The following is a 26,674-nucleotide window of genomic DNA, read 5'->3' on the forward strand; positions in this document are numbered from 1 at the left end:
ATCTACCTAAAGAAACAAAAGACCTATATATGGAAAACTATAAAACACTGATGAAAGAAATCAAAGATGACACAAATAGATGGAGAAATATACCATGTTCATGGATTGGAAGAACCAATATAGTGAAAATGAGTATACTGCCCAAAGTAATCTATAGATTCAATGCAATCCCTATCAAGCTACCAACGGTATTTTTCACAAAGCTAGAACAAATAATTTCACAATTTGTATGGAAATACAAAAAACTTCAAATAGCCAAAGCAATCTTGAGAAAGAAGAATGGAATTGGAGGAATTGACCTGCCTGACTTTGGACTATACTACAAAGCCACAGTCATCAAGACAGAATGGTACTGGCACAAAGACAGAAATATAGATCAATGGAACAAAATAGAAAGCCCAGATAAATTCATACACCTGTGGACACCTTATCTTTGACAAAGGAGGCAAGAATATACAATGGAGAAAAGACAATCTCTTTAACAAGTGGTGCTGGGAAAACTGGTCAACCACTTGTAAAAGAATGAAACTAGAACACTTTCTAACACCATACACAAAAATAAACTCAAAATGGATTAAAGATCTAAATGTAAGACCAGAAACTATAAAACTCCTAGAGGACAACATAGGCAAAACACTCTGACATAAATCACAGCAGGATCCTCTATGATCCACCTCCCAGAATATTGGAAATAAAAGCAAAAATAAACAAATGAGACCTAATTAAACTTAAAAGCTTTTGTACAATGAAGGAAACTATAAGCAAGGTGAAAAGACAGCCTTCAAAATGGGAGAAAATAATAGCAAATGAAGCAACTGACAAAGAATTAATCTCGAAAATATACAAGCATCTCATGAAGCTCAATTCCAGAAAAATAAATGACGCAATCCAAAAATAAGCCGAAGAACTAAACAGATATTTCTCCAAAGAAGACATATGGATGACTAATAAACACATGAAAAGATGCTCAGTATCACTCATTATCAGAGAAATGAAAATCAAAACCACAAAGAGGTACCATCTCACACCAGTCAGAATAGCTGCTATCAAAAAGTCTACAAACAAATGCTGCAGAGGGTGCAGAGAAAAGGGAACCCTCTTACACTGTTGGTAGGAATGCAAACTAGTACAGCCATTATGGAGAACAGTGTGAAGATTCCTTAAAAAACTGGAAATAGAACTGCCATACAACCCAGCAATCCCACTGCTGGGCATACACACCAAGGAAACCAGGATTGAAGGAGACACGTGTACCCCAATGTTCATTGCAGCACTGTTTACAATAGCCAGGACATGGAAACAACCCAGATGTCCACTGGCAGACGAATGGATAAGAAAGCTGTAGTACATATACACAATGGAATATTTCTCAGCTATTAAAAGAATGCATTTGAATCAGTTCTAATGAGGTGGATGAAACTGGAGCCAAAGTAAGTCAGAAAGAAAAACACCAATACAGTATATTAACACATATATATATGGAATTTAGAAAGATGGTAACAATGACCCTGTATGAGAGACAGCAAAAGAGACACAGATGTAAAGAACAGACTTTTGGACTCTGTGGGAGAAGGTGGGGGTGGGATGATTTGACAGAATAGCATTGAAACATGTGTACTATCATATGTGGAACAGATCGTCAGTCCAGGTTCGATTCATGGAAAAGGGTGCTCAGGGCTCGTGCACTGGGATGACCCTGAAGGATGGGATGGGAAGGGAGTTGGGAGGGGGGTTCAGCATGGGGGACACATGTACACACATGGCTGATTCATGTATGGCAAAAACCACTACAATATTGTAAAGTAATTAGCCTCCAATTAAAATAAATACATAAATAAAAGAAAAAAAAGAAATTATACAGGAAAAAAAATAAACTTCGTAATGCAAAAAAAAAAGGCATATCATTGTCAACATCGTTTCCTAAAAATCAACAAGCTTTATAGCTTCTTATAAAGAATGTGACCTGAGACAAGACTTTGCAATGCATATTCACAAGGATATTAATTCTCAAAGCACTGTGTGATTTGAATACCATTGTTGTCATTTATCGTCCCTTCTTTTCCCCAGAGAGAAACCTCAGATGCTTTCTGTACACGCTACTTTTCTGTATCCCAAATGAAAGAAGATGCATGAAAATGAAATTAATGTTATACATTTAATGGTTTAAGTTTAGTGATTTCTCTTACATTTTTCTTGTAAAATTTTAAATTGCTTTTTCCTCAAGTTAATTACCTCTACAAGAAAAATAGCTGAGTCTGGTGAAAAGTTAATGGGCAATTATTTAATTTACTTCAAACTGCATTTCCTTTTCTTGTTTTCAAAACAAATATGAAAGGAATATTTTCAAAGGTTTCTTTTCTAAAAAAAAAAATCCAAGTTAATTGTAATAAAACAGCCATCCTTGTTGCTCTTCATATCAGTGATTTGGGAGGAGTTACTAAAAATATTAGAAGAGGAATCAAAAAAGGATCTGGAAATTACACACACACACACACACACAAATTTTAGTACCATACTAAAATTTTATGAAATTCCTGAATTTTAGTTTCTCAGAGTGGGTTATGAAATAAAATATTCTCTAAGCAAACACTGAAGAGAAAACAAAATACATTCTATAGGTCAGGGTTAAGTAATGATATAGCTTAGTGTCTTCATATTTGACCTTTACTTGATGAAAATTTTTGCCACTGATTAAAAAAGGAATAATTCACCAGAAACTTTGAAAATAAAAATACTTCCATGGTATCCCCAATGCTTATAACAGTGTCCAATTTTGAATGAAGAGAAAAAGTAAATATTTGATTCCATCCCTGGCTAGTTGTTCTAATTAAGCATCCTCTTGTATCTCAAGACAATGTAAAAATAAATCCTTAAGATGCAGCCAGTACAGAGGAAATCTCCAGAGAAATGGACACCAGCTTTCATTCCAGGGAAGGAAGAAAGATTATTTTCTTGAACAGAGACATTATGACTCTACAGAGTATCTGTATCAAGTTCAGTTCCAGAGGTTGGCTGAGGAGGGCTCTGGGAAGGGAATCAACGGAGTACGATTAAGGACCATGACCCTCCACCCTGGAGACAAACGGAGCAAGGAGGATCTGAAGATCCCTTAGAACAAAAGAAGGGGAGAGGCAGGAAATGAGGAAGTGCCAGGTCTCAATGAGAATGTAGGCATTTGCATTCTGGCCAGCTTTCTAAGAATATATCCCAGATGAATTCTTGCAGAGGGGAAAAGAAATGAATGCAGTAAATCTCTTCCAAACATTCTTTCAGCTAGAAACCTCCATTACATGGCCATACCGAATCTTTATATTACAAAAAGTGATAATTAGATTTTTAAGTATCTTTTGTACCATCAGGTAAAGTTTGTATTGTATTTTATATAGTTTCACTGTTACATATACATTTTTAAAAGAATTTACGCTCGTATGACATTCATTTATTCAATAGCTATTTAAGTCCACTCTCCTGCAGACACTGATTCATCCCATGGTAGACCAGAGGCTCAATGAGAGCTGTAAGGCTCTTGCACTCAGGAGTTCATGATAAAACACGAGAATATAAAAATATAAACAATTAGGGTAATACAATTTTTAATTCCTGTGTTCCACATACTGGATAGAAATTTTTATGTAAATTTTCTTTCAAAGAATGTGGACATCCAAAGTGGAAAAGAATTTGCTATATCAGGGGATAGAAAAGTGAATTGTAAATAAGTATTGAGATAATGACTGAAAAAGAATGATATGAGAAAGGAAATAGAGGATTAATGAGAGACATTATCAGAAAAAATTTAATAAAAGAGAAAAAGAGACAAGGGATAACTATAAAAACCTACTTAGACATTTATGAAACATAATCCAATTTAGCATGCAATTTAAAAATAGAGACAGGCACGATGAAAGAATCGCGATGGAATACATATTTGGAATGCCAAACTCCTGAGTTTTTTCACCCTGTGCCCCAATTATGCTCATACCATATATAGTCCCAACTGAAGTCATGCACTCGACAGTGAAACCAACTAAAGTATTAAACTTCAAACTCCAATCTGAACTGTTAATTTGTACACAGTGGTGGTTTGTTCCTTCCTTCCTTCATTCATTCTTCCATTCATTCTATATGAGCACATTCTATATGCCAGGCATTTTACTAAGGGATTCAGTGATTAACTCAATCAGACATAATCTTTCACTATGAAATCCCAACTACTTTGTGACAGAAAGAGGCCATGAGATATGACCAATCCTGGAGGACAGGACGGGATTCTCTAAGGAAGTGGTATTCCAGATGAGATTTTGAAAACAGGATTTTAAACCCGATTAAAGAAGCATGGACATGAGGCCAAGATGAAGAACAAGAATTTCCTATGCAAAGAGATGAGAAGGAAATGGCAACCCACTCCAGTATTCGCCTAGAGAATTCCATGGACAGAGGAGCCTGGTGCACTACCGTCCATGGGGCCACAAAAAGTCGGACACGACTGAGTGACTAAGACACACACATGCAAGGAGAGCAGCACATGCAAGGGCCCCACGGGGAGACAGGTGAGGATCCAGACACAGGAGACTCTACGCAAGACCCCTAGAACAGATCTCAGGCCCAAGGGAGACAGTGGCTCCAGGAACGGCTGACAGGTAGACAGGCCTCAGGTCACTCAGGAATTTGGGAAGACTTGGGTGAAGTGAGCGTAGGAGGTGAGTGGACAGGGTATTAGAGGGGAATGTTGACAGACTTTTTTTTAGATCTTTTGTCTGCTGGTCAGAGTAGAGAAAGGCCTGGAAAATCAGAGCAAGACTAAAAGCAGAGAAATCACTTAAAAGCTTTTTTGCATTAATTCAGCCTAAAGAGACAATTACGACCAACCTAGATAGCATATTAAAAAGCAGAGATATTACTTTGCCAACAAAGGTCCATCCAGTCAAGGCTATGGTTTTCCCAGTGGTCATGGATGTGAGAGTTGGACTGTGAAGAAAGCTGAGCACCAAAGAATTGATGCTTTTGAACTGTGGTGTTGGATAAGACTCTTGAGAGTCCCTTGGACTGCAAGGAGATCCAACCAGTCCATTGTAAAGGAGATCAATCCTGGGTGTTCATTGGAAGGACTGATACTAAAGCTGAAACTCCAATACTTTGGCCACCTCATGCGAAGAGATGACTCATTTGAAAAGACCCTGATGCTGGGAGGGATTTGGGGCAGGAGGAGAAGGGGACGACAGAGGATGAGATGGCTGGATGGCATCACCGACTCGATGGACATGAGTTTGAGTGAACTCCAGGAGTTGGTGATGGACAGGGAGGCCTGGCGTGCTGCCCATTCATGGGGTCGCAAAGAGTCGGACACGACTGAGAGACTGAACTGAAAGATACAATAACTGGGACTATGACATGCTAATATTAATTAATGAAAGTCAATTGATATAAAAATTATTAAGAAAGTTAAAAAACCAAGATTTGATTGATGGTTTGGAGGGGAAAAGATGTGTATATTAAGGATGATTCAGAATTTTGGTGAATAACCAGGATACTACAGGCATAATTCACAAAGATAACAAACAGAAGACAAAGAACAAGATTTAGAACCATATTAGTAGGACTGGCAGAGAAGGCAATGGCACCCCACTCCAGTACTCTTGCCTGGAAAATCCCATGGACGGAGGAGCCTGGTAGGCTGCAGTCCATGGGGTCGCTAAGAGTCAGACATGACTGAGCGACTTCACTTTCACTTTTCACTTTCATGCATTGGAGAAGGAAATGGCAACCCACTCCAAGGTTCTTGCCTGGAGAATCCCAGGGACAGGGGAGCCGGTGGGCTGACGTCTATGGGGTGGCACAGAGTCGGACACGACTGACGTGACTTAGCAGCAGCAGTAGAAGGAGTGGAAAGAGAACATCTGTGAGTTTCACTTCGGAGTGCCATTGTGACATCCTGGAGACTGACTGATGGGTCTAATTCTCAGAGGAGAGTTCTAGGCTAGAAATGTATTTATGTGTGTATGGATGATTTTTCCTAAAGAGAAAAAATAAAAATGAGACAAATAAATGGGGCCAGTTTGCAAACCTACTAGGATCCTAAACATTTAATGGCCAACTGGGGGGAATGAGCTGCCTAGGAAGCTTAAGAATAGTGGGACGAAAAGTGAAAGAATGTGTAAAGGAAGAGAATGCCTCAAGATGAAGGGAGAGGCCACTTCTCTGGGTTCGCACAGAGTCAGACATGACTGAAGTGACTCAGCAGCAGCAGCAGCAGCATAAAATAGTATAAATAAACTAAAGAGAATCTCCTGTAGCACATGAACCCTACTCAATACTCTGGGGTGACCTAAAGAGGAAGTAAAAACAAAAAAAGAGATGATATATGTATATGTACAGCTGATTGATGTTGTTGTACAGCAGAAACACAACACTGTAAAGTAACTGACCTCCAATTTTTTAAAAAAGTAAATGGGAAACCTAAAGCAGTTTAAAAAAAAAAAAAAAAAAAAACAGCGTGAGAGCATTAAGATCCTGAGAAAGCCAAGGAGTTGTGATTAAGTAGAGAATGTGGATAGGATGGGTATCAAATGCATGTAGATTACACGTAAGGTATGAGGAAGCCAAGAGCTTCCATTTAAATGTGCCTGTGTGTGAAACAGTAAGTGAGACAGCTTGCTCAGAGTGGATCATTAGCCGAAAATGGTCCATAGGAAAAGGGCAATGGAATACAGGTTTAAGAAGAATAGCTAAAGTTTGCAACTGTCACTGGGAGGCGTGGGAGATATAATTGACCAAAGAAACAGAACCGGATCATGGGAGTATTGAGAGTCCAGTGGAAGCAGGTGGCTGTGTATTTATAGTGAAATCAACCTGCCATATCGTGAGACTCCAGTGGCACCTGGCATAGTCATTTTGGTCCTTCAGGAATGAAGTTTTGCCTTTTGAACAAAAAAGCAATGGACAAGAAAAAAAGCTGTGTTTTTGACATGACAAGACTCTGAGCTAGATTGGAAGAAAGTGAAAAAAGGAGACTCCGAAGGCCTGGGAGACAGGATAGGGATCACTGGACTGGAATGTTTGATGAGGGTGAAGAAGCAGTTACAGTAAGACACTGTAACAAGCTTGGTGGACAGATGGTTGCGGCAGGAGATTAAAAGCTTGAATGAGTGACCTGAGAGAAAAGAATGAATTGGGTATTTTGCCTGGGGAATCCCCATGGACAGAGGAGCCTGGTGGGCTATCGTCCAAGGGGTCACAAAGACTTGGACATGATTGAGCAACTAAGCACAAACACACAAGGTTCAGAGGGTGTGCGGGAATAGAAGACTGAGACGGAGGAAAGGAAAGGTCACTGAAGACCAGGTCAGGAACCGAGAGCAGAAGGTTCTGACAGGTCATTCCAGTCACTGCGGAGGTGCCCTGGAATGATGGCAGCCCTAAAGGGGACAGGTAGCCAGTGATCCAGTCACCAACAGCTTCAATGAGCAGTGCCCAAAAAGACCTATAGGTGATTGCAGCAGAGACCATCCATGGAGGACAGGACAGTAAAACAGCCTCAAAGAAGCAAGTTATTAAAAAAAAAAAAAAAAAATCAATGGATTTGAGAAAAATGACCTCTACGAGGAATGAGGAGAAGGTACATGTTAACCTTATCTCCAAGTCCTATTTTTCAGGATAACATTTCAACCAACTATTCATCTACTCTACTAACAAAACTATGCTTACAAACATTTATATAGATGACTTAGAGTAAAGAATTTTTAAGTTATCCTAATTATAGCACAACGATTACAGGAAAAAAATTAACTGTTCCTTATGACACAGTGAAAGGAGTCAGCGAAAGGAGTCATCTAGTGCTCAGTTGTATCTGACTTTTTGCAGCCCCCATGGACTGTAGCACACCAGGCTCTTCTGTTCATGGAATTTTCTAAGCAAGGATACTGGAGTGGGTTGCCACTTTCTACTCCAGGGTGTCTTCCTGACCTGGGGATTGAACCCACATCTCCTGTGTCTCCTACATTGGTAAGCGGATTTACCACTGAAGTCATCTAGCTGCTGCTGCTGCTGCTGCTAAGTCGCTTCAGTACTGTCCGACTCTGCGCGACCCCATAGATGGCAGCCCACCAGGCTTCCTCGTCCCTGGGATTCTCCAGGCAAGAACACTGGAGTGGGTTGCATTTCCTTCTCCAGTGCTTGAAAGTGAAAAGTGAAAGTGAAGTCGCTCAGTCCTGTCCAACTCAGCGACCCCATGGACTGCAGCCTACCAGGCTTCTCTGTCCATGGGATTTTCCAGGCAAGAGTACTGGAGTGGGTCGCCATTGCCTTCTCTGGAAGTCATCTAGAGCAGAAGTCAATAAACTTTTCTCTGAAGCATCACACAGTAAACACTTAGGCTTTGTGGGCCAGTCTGTCACAACTACAGAACTCTGCCTCTGTTGCGTGGAAGCAGCTACAGACAATGCATAAATGAAGGTGGTGTTTTGAACCCAATCTGTCCCAATTCCATGTGTATCATTCAAGTCAGAAAAAGTGGTATTGGAATCTAAAAACTAAGAATTATTACTTTCAGACTTAAAACTGAAGATGATCAGCCAAAAGTTCATGATTTTCCTTTCCCCTAAAAGAAATAAAATTAAAAGAAAGCACTCACCTGAACATAGAGTTCTCTGAGCTCATATTGAAATTTCTTGGGATCTGTGGTAACTGTTACTGGGCCAATCTCTGTGGAGATAAAAATGACGTAAGTCAAGAATAGTGCTCAATAGCATTAAAGTCTTTAGCATACTGTGGTTGCAAATGTCCTTTCACTATGCACTGTACAGTTAACTGAACAATTAGAAATAGTCAACAAAACAACAAAGACCATTTCTCAATTTAGAGCTACCAAAGACTACTTTAAAATTTGGCATAAATGATGCATACTTAAAATAGTGAATTTTTAGCCTTAGGAAATGCAAAAAAGTGAAAGTGAGTCACCCAGTCGTGTCCGACTTTGCAAACCCATGGACGAAACAGTCCATGGAATTCTCCAGGCCAGAATACTGGTATGGGTAGCCTTTCCCTTCTCCAGGAGATCTTCCCGACCCAGGAATCAAACCCAGGTTTCCCGCATTGCAGGTGGATTCTTTACCAGCTGAGCCACCAGGAAAATGCAAAGAGGGAGTTAAAATGTCACAGGGCAAAGAATCGGGAGACATCAGTTTCAGTCTCTTTTCACTCTCACCAGTTAGTGAATATTTACGGAGCAACTATTTTGTTGTTGAACTCTAAATTAATCACTATCCATCTTTTAATTTTGATTTGTCAACTACAAGTTGTAAATTTGTTTGCAAATAAAACATTTAATACTAAACCAAAAAAAAAGCCAAATGACCCTTCTTTGTCCACAGGGTTTTAAGAACTTGCAGGAGCACAGATAGGAAGATCAGAAGCACAGATACCAGGATATTTAAAGTTCAAATACAGTCACTACCACTTCATTTGCCATAGCTGGGGTTGCTGTCCCTCATTATCACCATTCTCCTAAACTGCCTTTGACGAAAGTAATTACCTCTGGGGTCACTGCAACCCTCATGACTGTCCTAATATAATGCACAAACCATTGTTTCAAGTGGAAACAAGTAGCAGGACCGTTTCCTGGTGAAAACCAAGACCTAAGTCAGGTGAAGAGAAGAAGTCCAGATACCAGTAGGGTTAAGTTGATAGAAATATAAATATAGATACACACACAGAACATGTTTATTTAATAGCAAACATTTTAATCTGCAAAGACCATTTTCTTTAAAAAAAAAAAAATTAACCTTTAAAATAGACAAGCTGAAACTGGCCTTTACAGGTATCAATTACTTCCCCCAGAAAACATCCATGGGTGTGTATTTAGTCACTCAGTCATGTCCAAATCTTTGTGACCTATGGACTGCAGCCCACCAGTCTCCTCTGTCCATGAGGATTCTCCAGGCAAGAATACTGGAGTGGGTTGCTATGCTGTTCTCCAGGGGATCTTCCCGACCCAGGGATCAAACCCAGGTCTCCCACATTGCAGGCAGATTCTTTACCAGCTGAGCCACTAGGGAAGCCTGGAAACACCCATATGTTAGTCATTCAGTTGTGTCCAACTATGCGACCCCACAGACTATAGCCCACAAGGCTCCTCTGTCCAGGAGGAATTCTGCAGGCAAGAAGACTGGAGTGGGTAGCCATTCCCTTCTCCAGGGGATCTTTCTTGCCCAGGGACCCAGGGATCAAACCCAGGTCTCCTGCATTGCAGGCAGATGCTTTACAGTCTGAGCCACCAGGGAAGCCCAGAAACATCCATATATTTAAGTAATAGTTTAAAATTCATCCAAGTATCATGTGTACAGACATAGCACCTTAAATTCCTAGGGTAGATCAAAGCTTTTCTATTTTATGTAATGAAGATAATAATACAAAATTATAAAGATACTTAACATTTAGTTTTTATGAGACATTAGCTTCAAACACATACTGTTAGAATAGGACTTATGACTTCAAAGGATAATAATTAATGAGTCAGGCCTTCTATAATATGCTAAATGTGATACAAAAACAGATTGCAGAATTTTAGAAATAAATGAGGTAAACTGGATAGGAAGCATGATATGCTTGTCATAGCCCATGTAATTTTTCTTAGAAATTACACAAAAATATGTCTCCATTCTTCACCACAGATTAGACATCTTGCAGCATGCAAAAGGAATGAAGAGGTGATTGGAGAAACTGTGTGAAAATGCAAACATCTGAATTCCATACAGAGAAGAACAGTCATTAGCTATGTAAACGTCATGTCCTGAGTATATGGAAAATCGGAGAAGACTACTCCCTCAAGACTAAACAAAGGCATATTTTGCAAAGGAATGCAAAACAGCAAAGAATATACCAGGCAGTTACACCCTGACATATAAATTGTCAGCAGCACCATCAAGCCACACTTCTGTGCTTCTACATGGCATAATACTAAAATAATTCTAGAATTAAAAACTCAAGAACCAGAAAGGAATAAAAGAATACTAGAAAAATCAATTATATGAAAATAAATAGTACAGACATGCAAGAACATTCCTTATAATAACAATTTTTTAAATAGCCCTGACACATGTCTGTCTTCAATAGTAGAGATTAGGGGATGCTATTAAAATAGGAGAACTGATTAGCCTTCATTTAATTATCGAGAGATTCAAATACCCACCTGTTTTCAACAAAGACAGGAAATATTTCCTGAAGCTTATTTATATACATTTTTGCAAATCACACTGGACACTTGAGATAAACCTTTTATCAGTTATAAGAAATACTCAGACCAAAAAAAAAAAAAAAATACTCAGGAGAGATAAAGCCTTGCCAGGCTGCCATATCCCTCCAGCTATAAGCATCTTTTCCAACTCTTTTGAATGGAATGATATAACTATTTGGCAAAATCAACCTTCCTTTTAGGACTTGTGTCCATTTCAGCCTTTCTCTTCATTTAATAGAGCCCTACACCAGCTGTGTCATGAGCAATTTCCTCTTCTCTTCTCTTTTTTTTTTCTCACCTTCAACGACATTTAACAAGTATAACTTTGTCTTCTTTTCCTGACTGAGCATGGTCCTCTATTGCTTACAGAATTGAATGAGAACTCTCCAAAGCATTACAGGTCCTCTCTTCTATGTAGCTAATCTTCAAACTTTGTCACACTGCTTAGCATGAAGACACTGCTCTTCCTTCGCATCTTTCATGGCCATTCCCACGTCTTTCATCTGCCCAGACACCTCTCACTCTAGAAAGTATGAATCAAGTCCCATCTCCTTGGACCTTCTGCCATTTCTTCAGTAAACATTAATGTTGGTTGATGTTTGTATGATAAAGACACGGGAAGAATGAAGGGGCATAACGTTTAACAGAATAAATGATCATATTCCATTTTATTCAATGACTTTATCTGGTTGCTTACCAAAATAACACCTATATAGATATACTGGGTTGGCCAAAAAGTTCGTTCGGTTTTCTGCAAAGGAAAATCCGAATCAACGTTTTGGCCAATCCAATATAAAACAGCCATCAGTCTCCAAAGAGAATCCTCAAGCTTGATGGGTCATTAAAAATCATTTGCTTCAATTTTGTTATCTACGGACAAGAAAACCTGAGGTTCAGAGATGATGAAATTGAAAAACTTTGGTAGTGAAGAAAGAGGTTAAGACATCTAAAAACATTCTCTATACTGAGCAACCTCCACAGCTCACTAACATTTCCTCTTTTCCAAGATCTTCATTCTATCAATGATTATATCACTGTGAACTTTCTCCTTTCCTCTGGATCATGGGCAAAACAGGTCATATTTGGAGTACCTAAACTGATGCACACAATATCTAGAATTCTTGATTGTCATGTGCCTGGGTATTTGAAAACAGATTAAAAGAAACAATTTTTTTCTTCCAGTTTTACTGAGATATAATTATTATGACACACGACATTACATAGGGACTACCCTGGTGACTCAGGGTAAAGAATCTACCTGAATTTCAGGAGACCCAGGTTCAATCCCTGGGTTGGGAGAATTCCCTAGAGAAGGGCAAGGCAACCCACTCCAGTATTTTTGCCTAGAAAATCCCATATACAGAGGAGCCTGGCAGGCTACAGTCCATGGGGTCACAGAGAGTCGGACATAACTCAGCGACCAACACAAGGCAAGGAGCAACTAACAGTTTCACTTTTTCACAATAAATGCAGAAAGAAAAGTACGGAAAAAGTAGAGGAGTACTAATATAGAAAAAGCACTTTTCAGAATGAATCAAGGAGATTTCAAAAAGGAAATGAAAATTTAGGATTTCAAATTAGAAAAAAATGAAAAAGTACTTTACTAATGCTAATTTTTAAAAAATTCTATATATCAAGTTTTCACAACAGCTCTGTATTTCATCAAATTACTGCTATTACCTATGGTTCGGTACGGTGGTGGTTTTCAGTCACGTCTGACTCTTTGCTAACTCATGGATTACAGCCCGCCAGGCTCCTCTGTCCATGGAATTCTCTAGGTAAGAATACCGGAGTGGGTAGCCATTCCCTTCTCCAGGGGATTTTCCCAACCCAGTGATCGAACCTGGTCTCCCGCATTGCAGGCAGATTCTTTACCATCTGAGCCACCAAGGAAGCCAATATTATTATACAAATAATTGAAGGTGGTATGATAAGCCAAAGCCACCAGTCCCTTTGAAGGGTCCTACCATACTGACCTGAGAGCATCTATCACATGATATGTGACTGCCATTGCTTTTTGTCTCCCTCACTTGATTATCAGCCTAAGATGTACCTATAGATAAATTCTAAATAAACATTTGAAGATGAGAAGACGGGAAACGAAAGAATAAAGATTAAGCCCAGGTCTTCAGACCCTTCATTTCGTGTGCCTTTCATTTTACTGTGGAACCTCCAGGCTACAGCTGAAGATCACGCTACATAATCAGCATGACGACACTCACTAGGTAACTGAATGGTTGACTTCCTCTTTACACAAAAGTATTTATTCTTTCATCAAGTTATTGATGCAGATAGTCAACATGTACAATTTCCCACATACTGCTGATCTTAAAAAAGCAAAAGAAACATTTTTAAGCAAAACATTTTATAAGCAAAATTCTTTTGCTTATAAAAGAATTATAAGTACAAGGAGCAAGTTACACTTCAGAAGATCATTTTTGATTAAAAAAAAAATGTCTGAAACTCTAAACAAGTCTTTCCTCTTCTCATTGATTGTGTTATTTCCTGTTTCCTAGGGATTTATCAGATGGGTTGGATTTATTTCCAACATCTCAGCCATTGTTCTCCTAATCTGAGTTGCTGAGTTGAATTTGAGCAAATAATGGAAAGAAGTTCACAATGTAGTATTTTCTTTTACTGCTTCACTTGGCAAGATCAATATCCAGTTCCTCACTTCCTTTTTCCTTTTCACTAACAGATTTCTGCTCCTTACAGTTTTTCTTTACTCAAAGTGGTTCCTTGATAACAAGAGGTATATTTACTGCTGCTTGCTGGAGTCTCAAACACTTTTTGTGAATGGTTTGATAACAATGCTTACAATTTCCTTGGTTTTTTAAAATATGTAGTTTTATATTTATAACTGTACATAAATATGTGAAAAATTAAAATGAAAACCCCTAAGCTTCACTATAAATTAATCAATATTTGCAAAGCATTACAAAAGGTCAAAATAAATATATAAATCACAGTGCTTGCCATGGAGGAAATTTAAATACAGTTGAAAATTTTTTTAAATAGCAAGCTATGTGCTTGGGGCTGGTGCACTGGGACGACCCAGAGGGATGGTATGGGGAGGGAGGAGGGAGGAGGGTTCAGGATGGGGAACACATGTATACCTGTGGCAGATTCATTTCGATATTTGGCAAAACTAACACAATATTGTAAAGTTTAAAAATAAAATAAAATTTAAAAAAAAAGCAAGCTATGAAAAATTAATCTAGCCTCAGAGAAGAGCAAATATTTTCAGTGTCCAGAGAAATACCCCTGAGCTCTTGGGAAATACACAGTGAAGACATCCGGGAGAAGACATGGTATGAGTTGGGACTTGAAGAGAACACTGAATTCACAGAGGGTGATATAAGAGCAAAGAAATTCTAGGCACTGGGACATGGCCTGTTCAAAATGCCTTCTATGAGCTGACTCTTAACACATTCACTTTCTAAAAATTCTACTCTCAATTAATCTTACACAAATCAATTATAATATCTTCTGTGCAAAACTGTAATATAAATATACACATATTTAAAGCATTTAAATTATTTAAATAAAAATCAATAATTACGTTTCTTGCTTTGGAATGTTATAGAAAATCAGATTAATAAGTATACTTTCACTGTTTTCAATTTAACAAGATACTCTTTCCAGATTTCTCTCTCCTCATTTAATTATAATGTTGCTGTCCAGCACCATTTTTGAATGATTTGCATCTAAGTCACAAAAAAGAACTGTTTCCTGACTTTGAGCTGAGCTAATGTCAAAGATATTTCAGGACTCATTTAACTGAGTACATGCCTGCTCACATTAAAACAGGTAATTTTCAAGACCACTTAAAGACCCTTAATGATTGTTTTGACATGAAGTGATGTAACTTGGTGTGTTTTATAAAATCTGAGTCAAGGATGAATTCATGCACAGTATGTAATATTGATTACATACACAGCATTCTGTTTTACTTTCCAAAGAGGTTATTCATTTAACAATGAGTTGTATAATCGTAAACACATTGCACTTAGCACAACTATAGATAATGTATGTATATTGCAAGGGTCATTTCACTTAGACTGAACAGGATATAGAAAAAATCATGCACATGAATTCAGCAATGTTTCATAGCTGTTTAGAGCAGGAAGCAAAGAAGAATGCCTTAATAACTGACACAGGATCATGAGGTATACTGAGTAGGATGTTATTGCTTAGACTGGACTTTGGCCAGAGCTCCAGCAAGCACTCTTGCAAAAATAGCCGTGGGATTTTTAATGACCCAACAAAATCCAGATTCTCAGTTTTGCCTGTACTCCTAAATATTTAAACATCAAAACATACCCACGCATTGGTAAGTTACACTCAGAAATATAATAAAACATATAATATTTTAAGTCATGCTATTTTAACAAATTTAATAAACAAGCTCTCCATTGTGATTAAGGTATTCTGAAAAAAAAAAAAAAAGAAGAAAATAGATATTACATTCAAGAATATTTTAAAATTTAAATATGATATTCTTACAGAAAAATGTGTTTTAAACTTTAAGATTAAAAAAAAAATATGACAATTCATTTCAAAGTTTTCATTGTTCTCTTAGACAATTCCTTAGCATTACCGGTCTTCCAAATAAATTTAGGCAGCAGGGAGGGATAAAGAAAATAAAAATTATAAAAAGAGCAGTAAAGTATTTTTGAAAAAGAAAAAAATATGCTTGCAAATCCTTAGAAAAGAATCATTAATATTGCTGAAATTTCAACATGTTAGGAGAACAGACAATCTCAGTCCTGATTGTTTCTACAACTTAACAAATGCATGCAATCTTTTGATCATGTTTTCAGGGAAAATGTAATTCAGTGGTCCAAAACCATATTCATGAAGTAAACACTTTATCTGCAAACAATGAGAATCAGAGACATGGCAAAAATATAGACGCTTTTATGTATCTGTATGGAGAAGGCAATGGCACCCCACTCCAGTACTCTTGCCTGGAAAATCCCATGGACAGAGGAGCCTGGTGGGCTGCAGTCCATGGGGTCTCTAAGAATCGGACACGAATGAGCGACTTCACTTTCACTTTTCACTTTCATGCATTGCAGAAGGAAAATGGCAACCCACTCCAATGTTCTTGCCTGGAGAATCCCAGGGACGGGGGAGCCTGGTGGTCTGCTGTCTCTGGGGTCACACAGAGTCAGACACGACTGAAGTGACTTAGCATAGCATAGCATGTATCTGTATATATGTTATGCGTGTGGTATTCCCTGAACACTTGCATTCATTCATTCATTCAACAAACAGGCATTCTATCCTAAAGCCTGGTTCAAACTGTCAGGAGAAAGCAAATATTTACATTTAAAGAGTGGAGGTTTGAGTATAAGAAAGTCGGAAATATCTGGGTGTATCTTACAAACTAAGAGGTGGTTGAATGGACTTATGACCAGTATGTTGTATAAAGCCCTAATCTCAAAAGGATCCCTGCCTTGGAGTTTAATGCTTGTAGTCACTGTCCTGAAGTAATTTTATCTCTTAATTTGTGTTTTGTAAAGCAAAGTTCAATGGGCAGATGTAATAGGCACTGCAAACCTGGAGCCTCATTTCCACAGTCCTGCCCCACACCACCTTCAGGGGACAGGGCACCTGTTCTACTCCCTTAAAGGCCAGGCCTTACCCAGCAGCCCCATCACTGCTTCTGCTGACTGTCACCATCCGCCAGCTACGCAGCGAGGACCTAGATATGAGGACGGAGAGGGTTAGGATGAGGGCATGTGACAGACGGTCAAGGCTAGAGGCCAAGTCTTAGCCTCTTAGCCAGGACGAGCCTTTTCATACACTCCCAATTCATGCACCAAGCATTTCCCAGCACCTAGCACCAAAGTTTATAAATCCCTGGGGGACGCCTGTCTAACAAGGGTTGAGGCAGCGGGGCCAGGGACAGAGGAGATGTCTGTCTCAACTTCACCTGTTTCCAGCCTGAGCACAGTGCTTGGGTCCCACTGGCACAAGGGGAAACTTGACAGCCTGTATCCCTAGGGACCTCAGGGGCCAGGGTGGGTGTGCATTTGACCTCCAGGTACCCTGGTACCCAGGGGTGCTCGTTTTGCAGGTACCATGTTGGGAGGATCTTCTTTTCTCCTTGCAACCCAATGAAGTCTAGATTAAACTATTAGCATGAATTTTACCATCTATCTTTATTTTGTGAAATGCCAATTTTAAATGCAAATATCAGAATATTTGACTAGTATGCAGATTTATGCAAACTATACAATTTGTATTTCATGGCTGGTTACAGATGGTGCCTCCAGCTGTCCAGAAGAAACACACAAGTCAGATTCAGCAAGATTAAAGGAGGAACCATTCAGTCACAGTATGAATACTCCAAGTTTATCATGACATCGAACTAAGGAGTACTTCTTATTGAAAAACATAAAAGATTTTTTTAAATTAAAAGGCCATGATTATATAAAGAAAAGCTAAATATTGAAATATATGTATTTCAAGTTAATTTATGGATTTAATACATTAAAAATCTAAAAAAGAATTTTTCATTTGTGCTTTAGAATACTTAGCAACAATATTCTTTAATGTATTCTAAATAGCACACGGGTGATTTTATCAATGAAAACTGGCCAAAAAAAGTATAAATAGGACAACGTAAGCACAAGTAACTAAAAGGACAGAAGTACTTACTGATACACAAATAAATATGTAAAAACTGGAAAAAAATTAATGATTATAAATAAGCATCTGAAGATATATAAAATAAGATTATTTATGTTAAAAAATGTAACTCTAATTCGAATTTTATAGTATCTAGTAAAAATAACCTCCAAAGGGTTAAAGGTTCAGTATAACCATTATAATTACTTCAACTGAATCCAAACGAGAATATATATATCAGATATATAAAAAATAACATTCTCCTTTTCAAAGTAATAGAAGAAATCACAAGGGCCACTACTGACAGATATAAATATATAAAAATCAAGTAAAAGTTAAAACCTAAAAAGCTATGAAGCCAGATTTGGGAACATTTGTTTCATCGATTTAACTAAAAATCCATGTTATCTGAAGAAATCATTCAAATTTTTACCAAAAAAAGTATAAAATACCATCACTAAAAGAAAGAAAAATTCATTAACAGAATAATAAAAAAAACAAGACTAGAAACAAATGCTCGTATTTTGTTATAGAGAGACATAAACTATAGCAAATTTGAAGTAACTTGTAAGAAAGAAAATTATTTTGTTTAATATTATCACTGCAACCAGGGTCATACTAAATAAACCTGGCATATTTGTACTCTTTAAGATTATAAGTAGTTGCAACTTTTATGAAATTCACTGTAGTTATATGTATGATATGATTATAGGTATGATGTCTTAAAGTTATCTTGTGGTAAAGTTATTTCCCACTTTGTTATAATCCACTGAAAATAGATACTGACATCGCTAGGACAGCAACAAATAGTATCAAAATAGAGAAATGATTAAAAAACATGAGTCTCTAAATAACATTAGGCAGCAATTAAACTCTTGTTCCATGTCGAAAAACAAGTAAATGTTTATCATATACCATTAAACAAAAAAAGCAAAACACAGAACTATAGGTAAAGTCACTTGGCCAGCAGTCCAGTAATTAAGACTGCGCCTTTCAACCCAAGCTGCAGGCTTGATCCCTGGTTGGGAGCTAAGATTCCATACACACCTTGTGGCCAAAAAATCAGAACAGAGACAAGAGAAACAATATTGTAATAAATCCAATAAAGACATTAAACATGACCCACATCAAAAAAAAAAAAAAAAAGACCTATAGGTACTTAGATTGCAACTATGAACAAAGGCAGATACGCATAAAGACAAATTCTGAAAGCTCACACCAGAGCAAAAACTGACGTTTGGAATAAGTGGAGGAATGATTATTTTATCTTCAAATTTCTCACATTTGTATTTGTAAATATTGTAAATTACAAGTATTATTTGTATTTGTAAATTAAGGAGAAAGAGAGAAATTTCACTTGATCACATATAGGCTTGAGGTTGTGCTCATGCATTCTGCCTTAGTATGGTTCTAAGTTCTTAGTATGGTTCTGAACTGGTTTAACTTGAGTGCAAAAGTCACTTCAGTTGTGTCTGACTCTCTGTGACCCTGTGGACAGCAGCCCCCCAGACTCCTCTTCCATTGGATTCTCCGTGCAAGAACACTGGAGTGGGTTGCCATTTCCTCTTCCAAGGGATCTTCCCTACCCAGGAATCGAATACATGTCTCTTCTGTCTCCTATATTGGCAGGCAGGTTCTTTACCACTAGCACCACCTGGGAAACCCTGCTCTCCTTCAGGGAATCTTTCCAACCCAGGGATCAAAACCAGGTCTCCTGCATTGCAGGCAGATTCTTTACTGACTGAGCCACCAGGGAAGTCCAAGAATACTGGAGTGGGTAGCCTATCCCTTCTCCAGCGTATCTTCCCAACCAGGAATCAAACTGGGGTCTCCTGCAATATAGGTGGATTCTTTACCAGCTGAGCTAGCAGGGAAGCCCCATCAATGCAAGTTTCCATTTTAAATTTAAATACTTCTCCTACAGGGAAGGTCAGAGTAATCACCTTCAGTTCAGTTCAGTCGCTCAGTCGTGTCCGACTCTTTGCGACCCCATGAATCGCAGCATGCCAGGCCTCCCTGTCCATCACCATGTCCCGGAGTTCACCCAGACTCATGTCCATCAAGTCGGTGATGCCATCCAGTCACCTCATCCTCTGTCGTCCCCTTTTCCTCCTGCCCCCAATCCCTCCCAGCATCAGAGTCTTTTCCAATGAGTCAACTCTTCGCATGAGGTGGCCAAAGTACTCGAGTTTCAGCTTTAGCATCATTCCTTCCAAAGAACACCCAGGGCTGATTTCCTTTAGAATGGACTGGTTGGATTCCTTGCAGTCCAAGGGACTCTCAGGAGTCTTCTCCAACACCACAATTCATTAGCATCAATTCTTCAGAGCTCAGCTTTCTTCATAGTCCTACTCTCACATCCATACATGACCACTGGAAAAACCATAGCCTTGACTAGACGGACCTTTGTTGGCAAAGTAATGTCTCTGCTTTTCAATATGCTATCTAGGTTGGTAATAACTTTCCTTCCAAGAAGTAAGTGTCTTTTAATTTCATGGCTGCAGTCACCATCTGTAGTGATTTTGGAGCCTAGTAAAATAAAGTCTGACACTGTTTCCACTGTTTCCCTATCTATTTGCCATGAAGTGATGGGATCGGATGCCATGATCTTCGTTTTCTGAATGTTGAGCTTTAAGCCAACTTTTTTCACTCTCTTCTTTCACTTTCATCAAGAGGCTTTTAGTTCCTCTTCACTTTCTGCCATAAGGATGGTGTCATCTGCATATCTGAGGTTATTGACATTTCTCCTGGCAATCTTGACTCCAGCTTGTGCTTCTTCCAGCCCAGCGTTTCTCATGATGTACTCTGCATAGAAGTTAAATAAGCAGGGTGACAATATACAGCCTTGACGTACTCCTTTTCCTATTTGGAACCAGTCTATTGTTCTATGTCCAGTTCTAACCGTTGCTTCCTGATCTGCATATACCTTAGTTGGTGACTAAAAGCATCCCAGATTTGGAAATTACTATAGTCTAAGGTCACTGAAATTAGTTACTTTATGCCATTGTGACTAGGTCCCAAAGCGTTTTCAACCCAAGACAAGTCTGTGCTTTGTGCCCATACTTGGTGAGAGGAAAGCTTTCACATAAAAGCCGTCTCACCTCCTCTCCTCCCAAATCATCGACACACTACTGCATAAGCAAAGACTCGCATGTCCCCACAGGCCCCAAAAGGCTGTGGTGCACATCCAAATAAAAAACAAGAGACACTGTGGCATTTCTCCTGTGTCACAGTTATCAGTCCTTTCTTACCCTCTCGCGGTGTGACTGACTGATGGATTGATTAACCGCACTGCATGGCACAGGGGATCTTAGTTCCCTATCCAATGATCGAACCTGCACCCCCTAATTTGGAAATGTGGAATACTAACCACTGGACCATCAGGGAAGTCTTCCATCTCAGGGTTTCAATACCCCTGCTCCAAGTTCCCATGCTTTTCTTCTTCCCTCTGAGGAGCCTTCCTGTTAACCAATTATATCAAGCCTTCCCTGGTGGCTCCGTTGGTAAAGAATCTGCCTGCAATGCAGGAGACCCAGGTTTGATCCCTGGGTTGGGAAGGTCCCCTAGAGGAGGGCATGGCAACTCACTCCAGTATTCTTGCCTGGAGAATTCCATGGACAGAAGAGCCTGGTGGGTTACAGTCCATGGGGCCTCAAAGAGTCGGACACAACTAGGCGACTAAGCACATGCCTCTGTTTAAAATTTGAACTCCACAAGGTGAGGGTTGTTACTTTCTATACAACATTACTCAAACCAAAATGCAATAATTAACATATTTTATAAGGATCCACTAATAGCAATTAGAAGGGACACTGGGAAGGCAATTTGACCAAGTGCACTTCCCAACCAAACTAATTTATAGTGCTTAAATGACTCAAATGCCATCAGAAAATCTATACAACCTAGATGAAAGGTGACACTGAATTTGGAATTAGCCATTCATGTGGCCTTCATTTACTAAATGTTTGACCTAAGAGACAGTCTGTTATTTTGCTTAAGAGCTCAGGCACTGGAATCAAAGCTACTTGGGTTACAATCAAGGCTCTGCCATAATATTTTTTTGTTTTGTTTTTAACTTTTATCCAGTTCCTAAATCTCCATGTCTTGATTTCCCCCATTTTAGTATGGGAAAACTGAACCATTCCTAAAGCACTGGGTTTGTTGTGAGAAGTGTTTGATGAGGTTGTTTAATGAGGATAGCAAGCAAATGTAATGCTTGGAATGGATTGACCAGGCTAACTCTGCTATTGCTACTGCTGCTACTGTTGGTAACTTTCATGGCAATCTAAAAGACATTATGTTAGATATTATGACTGCAGCCATGAAATTAAAAGACGCTTACTCCTTGGAAGGAAAGTTATGACCAACCTAGATAGCATATTAAAAAGCAGAGACATTACTTTGCCAACAAAGGTTCGTCTAGTCAAGGCTATGGTTTTTCCAGTGGTCATGTATGGATGTGAGAGTTGGACTGTGAAGAAGGCTGAGCGCCAAAGAATTGATGCTTTTGAACTGTGGTGTTGGAGAAGACTCTTGAGAGTCCCTTGGACTGCAAGGAGATCCAACCAGTCCATTCTGAAGGAGATCAGCCCTGGGATTTCTTTGGAAGGAATGATGCTACAGCTGAAACCCCACTACTTTGGCCACCTCATGCAAAGAGTTGACTCATTGGAAAAGACTCTGATGCTGGGAGGGTTAGGGGGCAGGAGGAGAAGGGGACGACAGAGGATGAGATGGCTGGATGGCATCACTGACTTGATGGACATGAGTCTGGGTGAACTCCGGGAGTTGGTGATGGACAGGGAAGCCTGGCATGCTGCGATTCATGGGGTCACAAAGAGTCAGACACGACTGAGGGACTGAACTGAACTGAACTAATGATTGGTTAAGGGCTCCCCAGGAGGGGGAGTGGTAAAGCATCTGCCTGCCGATGCAGATGGGTTCAATCCCTGGGTCAGAAAGATCCCATGGAGTAGGAAATGGCAACCCACTCCAGTATTCTTGCCTGGAAAATTCCACGGACAGAGGAACCTGGCAGGTTATAGTCCATAGTGTAGCAGAGAGTCAGACTGAACAGCACACACACAATGATTGGTTTTTTTAAAAATCTACTATAAGGAACAAATTCACTCTGGGAGTTTAGTAAAACATAATACTTTTCTTGTGCTTCTCACTGTTTAAGATGATTTAATGAATTTGAATTTCCAACTCAACAAGGCATTAGTTAAGTATACTCTTTTTTTTTTTAAAGTAAGGTACATTCTTATCAGGGCTTCCCTGATGGTCAGACAATAAAGAATGCAAGAGACCCAGGTTCAATTCCTGGGTTGGAAAGATTGCCTGGAGAAGGGAACAGCTACCCACTCCAGTATTCTTGCTTGGAGAATTCCATGGATAGAGGAGCCCGGCAGGCTACAGTCCACGGGGTCACAAAGAGTCAGACAGGAATGAGCGATTAACAGACACACACATTCTCATCAAGTCATGCCTTAATTTTTTACCTTGCATCAGATAAAAAATGTCAAACTTTCAGATGACTGAAACTCTTTCTTGCCTTTGGAGATAATAGAACAACACTTCTCATACTTGCCATTAAATCAGATCTCAGAATTTGAAGTCACATGATCAAATATTTAAAAGATATGTTTGATCTTTACTTTCCACTTCAGTGATACTTAAAAATATTAATACCCAAACAAGACTGAGATAAAAACACCATTTATCAAAAAAAAAAAAATAGGTCTATGATTCCGGGTTGCTAATTAATACAGTATATGAAAATACTACTAAAGCTATACTATCTGTTCACTCTGCCCAAAATAAAGAAAAATATCTACCTCTACACCTTTGTTTATATTTTTTCTATATAAGAGACTGCTTTCTCCCTTATCAAACTTTTACTCAAGATTTAATTCAGGTGTCAACTTTTTTGGAACAAATTCCTCAGTGTCTCAATCCTCAGAGGTCACTCCTCTGAATTCTTTTAATGACATATCCTAACTGTTTGGTAAATAACCCGATGTGCTAAATGTCCTCTAAAATGGCCTCCAAGGATCCCCACCATCTGATATTCACATCCTTCTGTAATCCCCTCTCCTTAAGAATGGGATGAACTTAATGACCTGCCTCTAATGAACAGAATAGAACAAAACTAATGAAATGTCACCACTGAGATTAGGTTGAAAAAAATTTCACCTTCTGTCTTGCATGCCCTCTCTCGCTCTCTGATGGAAATTACCCATGAGAGTTATCCTGTTCTCCCTACAGGGAGGACCTCATGGCAAGGAGTTAAGGGCAGTCTTTTGCCAACAGCCAACAAAAAACTCAATCTTGACAACAACCCCGTGAGTAAGAAACTGGACCTTCTTCAGTCAAGCCATGCCACGACCACAGACCCAGTCAGTACCTCGACTGTAGACTTGATTGTGAGACCTTGATTGTGAGAGAGTCAGAGAACCCAGTTTAGTTGTACCAGAATTCCTGACTCACAAAAAGTGTGATTTAATAAACATCTGTTATGTTTCAACTCTAAGGCTTAGAATAATTTTTCATGCAACAGGTTCATTTCACTGCATATTCAGTCTCTATAGTGTGAAAGTGTTAATTGCTCAGTTGTGTACAACTCTTTGCAACCCCATGGACTGTAGCCCACCAGGCTCCTCTGTCTATGGGATTCTCCATGCAAGAATACTGGAGTAAGTGGCCATTTCCTATTCCAGAGGATCTTCCCAACCCAGAATAGAATGCAGGTCTCCTACACTGCAGGCAGATTCTTTACCATCTGAGCCACCAGGGAAGCCCATTCATTCTCCATAACTATTAATTTCATCATGATAATTAAATCAATAAAGTTAATCAGGTGGATGAATTAAGAAAATTAAAAGAAACTGAAATTGAATTCAAGACTCTAAAGAAGTTATTGAAAAAGCACACATTGTGCCAAAGAATAAATTGACAAATATTTAAGCTCTCTTTAACACTTTTTAATTCAACAAATCATCTTTCAATCCCTATTAGGTATTTACACCCCAAGCTTAAAGCTGACCATTGGAAGCCTGATAAAATAATTCATATTGCAACCGTTACTATGTGAATTTGTGATGTTTTAATTCTGCAAATCTCAACTCATCTGTTGAGTTTACTATAAAAAAGCTGAATATGTTTGGCATAGGTCATAAGGAAGAAAGTTTAGAAGGCCTATTTCTAAGATGGAATAGAACAGACTTAGAGCAGAATTGCGAATGCCTCATATCCTACAGTAGGAGGAGACAGATGTATCACTTCCCCAAGGATTTCACAGTTTGGCAGATGAAAAGGACAATAAAACAAGTAAATGAGCAAAGAGAAAAGAGCAGCGTGTTGGAATCACTGCTGTGATGGAAATAAGCAGGCTACTGACAAACGATGGACGGGGGGGCGGGCGTAATAGTACAGTTTTCAGGGAAGAGCTCTTGAATTTCCTTTGTGTAAAATAACAAATGCCCATAACCTTTGTCCAATTTTATACTGGGTTGCTACTCTCTGGGTGTCAATCTGTGAAAGCTGTTTACACTAAGTAAATTAGGCTTTGTCTGTGATATGAATTGCAAGAAGTTTTCTCTAGCTCAATGTCTCTTGTGGCAATTTTGGTCATGCAAAAATAGTTTTCTTTTATGTAGTAAGTAAATTTTATTACTCTTTTCCCCATGGTTCCTGGTTTTTATCATAGTTAGGAAAACTTTCTTCATCCTGAAGTCATATAAAATTCTCCCCTGATGTCTTCTAGTACTTTTAAGGTTTGTGTTTTAGATTGACATCTATGGTTTGTTTGAAGTTTCTGCTGGTGTAAGCTGTGAGGTATGGATCCACTTTTTTTCCAGATGGGTACCCTGCTGGCTCATAATTATTTACAGAAAAATCTATTTTTCCCTACTGATATTACATGCCACTACAATTCACATGTGTATTCTATATTCTTTTCCATTAATCTTTTCCTTCATGCCTAGAACCAAACTGTCTTAATAACTGAGGCATAATATCTTTTAATCTCAGGTGGGGCTACTTTCCACATCATCACTCTCCGTTGGCTGAATTTTCCTGGCTATTGGTGCTTATTTTCTATAACAATATAAGACCAGTCTATCTAGTTCAAAAAAATACTGTAGATATTTTTGTCTATGTCACACAATAATAGAATAAATTCATAGAATAAATTAGGACAAATGGACAAAATTCTTAGATTTTTCATGATGCATTATTCCAATTATTGAAGTATTCTTTTGGGATCATTAGAAGTTTTTTGTAGTTTATTTCCACCCCCCAAAAAAAGAGTGTATATTTCTTACTAAGTTTATAGCTATTTTAGATATACTTTTTGATGTTGAAAATCAGAGGTCTTTCTTCCAATTATGTCTTCTAAGTGGTTGCAACTTTGTAGTATACAGAAGTTATTGATTTTGTATAGTAATTTATCTTTACCACCATTTGGAATTCTTTTTATTCTTTGTAAGAATTTTCAGCTGGTTCTTTTGGTTTTCCAGGTATACAATCACGAAAGCTGCAAATCATTTTCTGTTTTTGTATCTCTGATTTCTCTCTCATGTCTAATGGAATTGGTTAGTACTCAAGAACAACGTTAAATAATAGTTGTGATTCAGTTCAGTTGCTCCGTCGTGTCTGACTCTTTGCGACCCAATGAATCGCAGCATGCCAGGCCTCCTTATCCATCACCAACTGCTGGAGTCTCCCCACATTCATGTCCATTGAATCGGTGATGCCATCCAACCATCTCATCCTCTTTCGTCCCCTTCTCCTCCTGGCCTCAATCTT

The 26,674-nt window shown here is 38.7% G+C and overlaps 1 protein-coding gene across 6 annotated transcripts in view; it reads right to left on the minus strand.

The window, feature by feature from the left end:
• The window catches only part of HMCN1 (hemicentin 1), a 537,476-nt gene that overhangs the window by 407,774 nt on the left and 103,028 nt on the right, over positions 1 to 26,674 (minus strand). For 5 of the 6 annotated variants that reach the window (XR_015143096.1, XR_015143097.1, XR_015143098.1 and 2 more), the window contains exon 2: positions 8,627 to 8,697. Coding sequence is in view for 3 of the 6 variants with exons in the window: in XM_086343341.1 (XP_086199467.1) it covers positions 8,627 to 8,697 (71 nt within the window). In the remaining 3 variants the exon portion in view is untranslated. Of the gene's footprint in view, positions 1 to 8,626; positions 8,698 to 16,877; positions 16,933 to 26,674 lie in introns of those variants that run through there. The other variant, XM_086343340.1, reaches the window with a different exon arrangement.

The sequence above is a fragment of the Bos grunniens genome, chromosome 16 (genome assembly GCF_055505025.1).
Source record: "Bos grunniens cultivar Pamir isolate PY7600 chromosome 16, Bosgru_T2T1.0, whole genome shotgun sequence".
In the NCBI taxonomy this organism is placed as follows: Eukaryota; Metazoa; Chordata; class Mammalia; order Artiodactyla; family Bovidae; genus Bos; species Bos grunniens.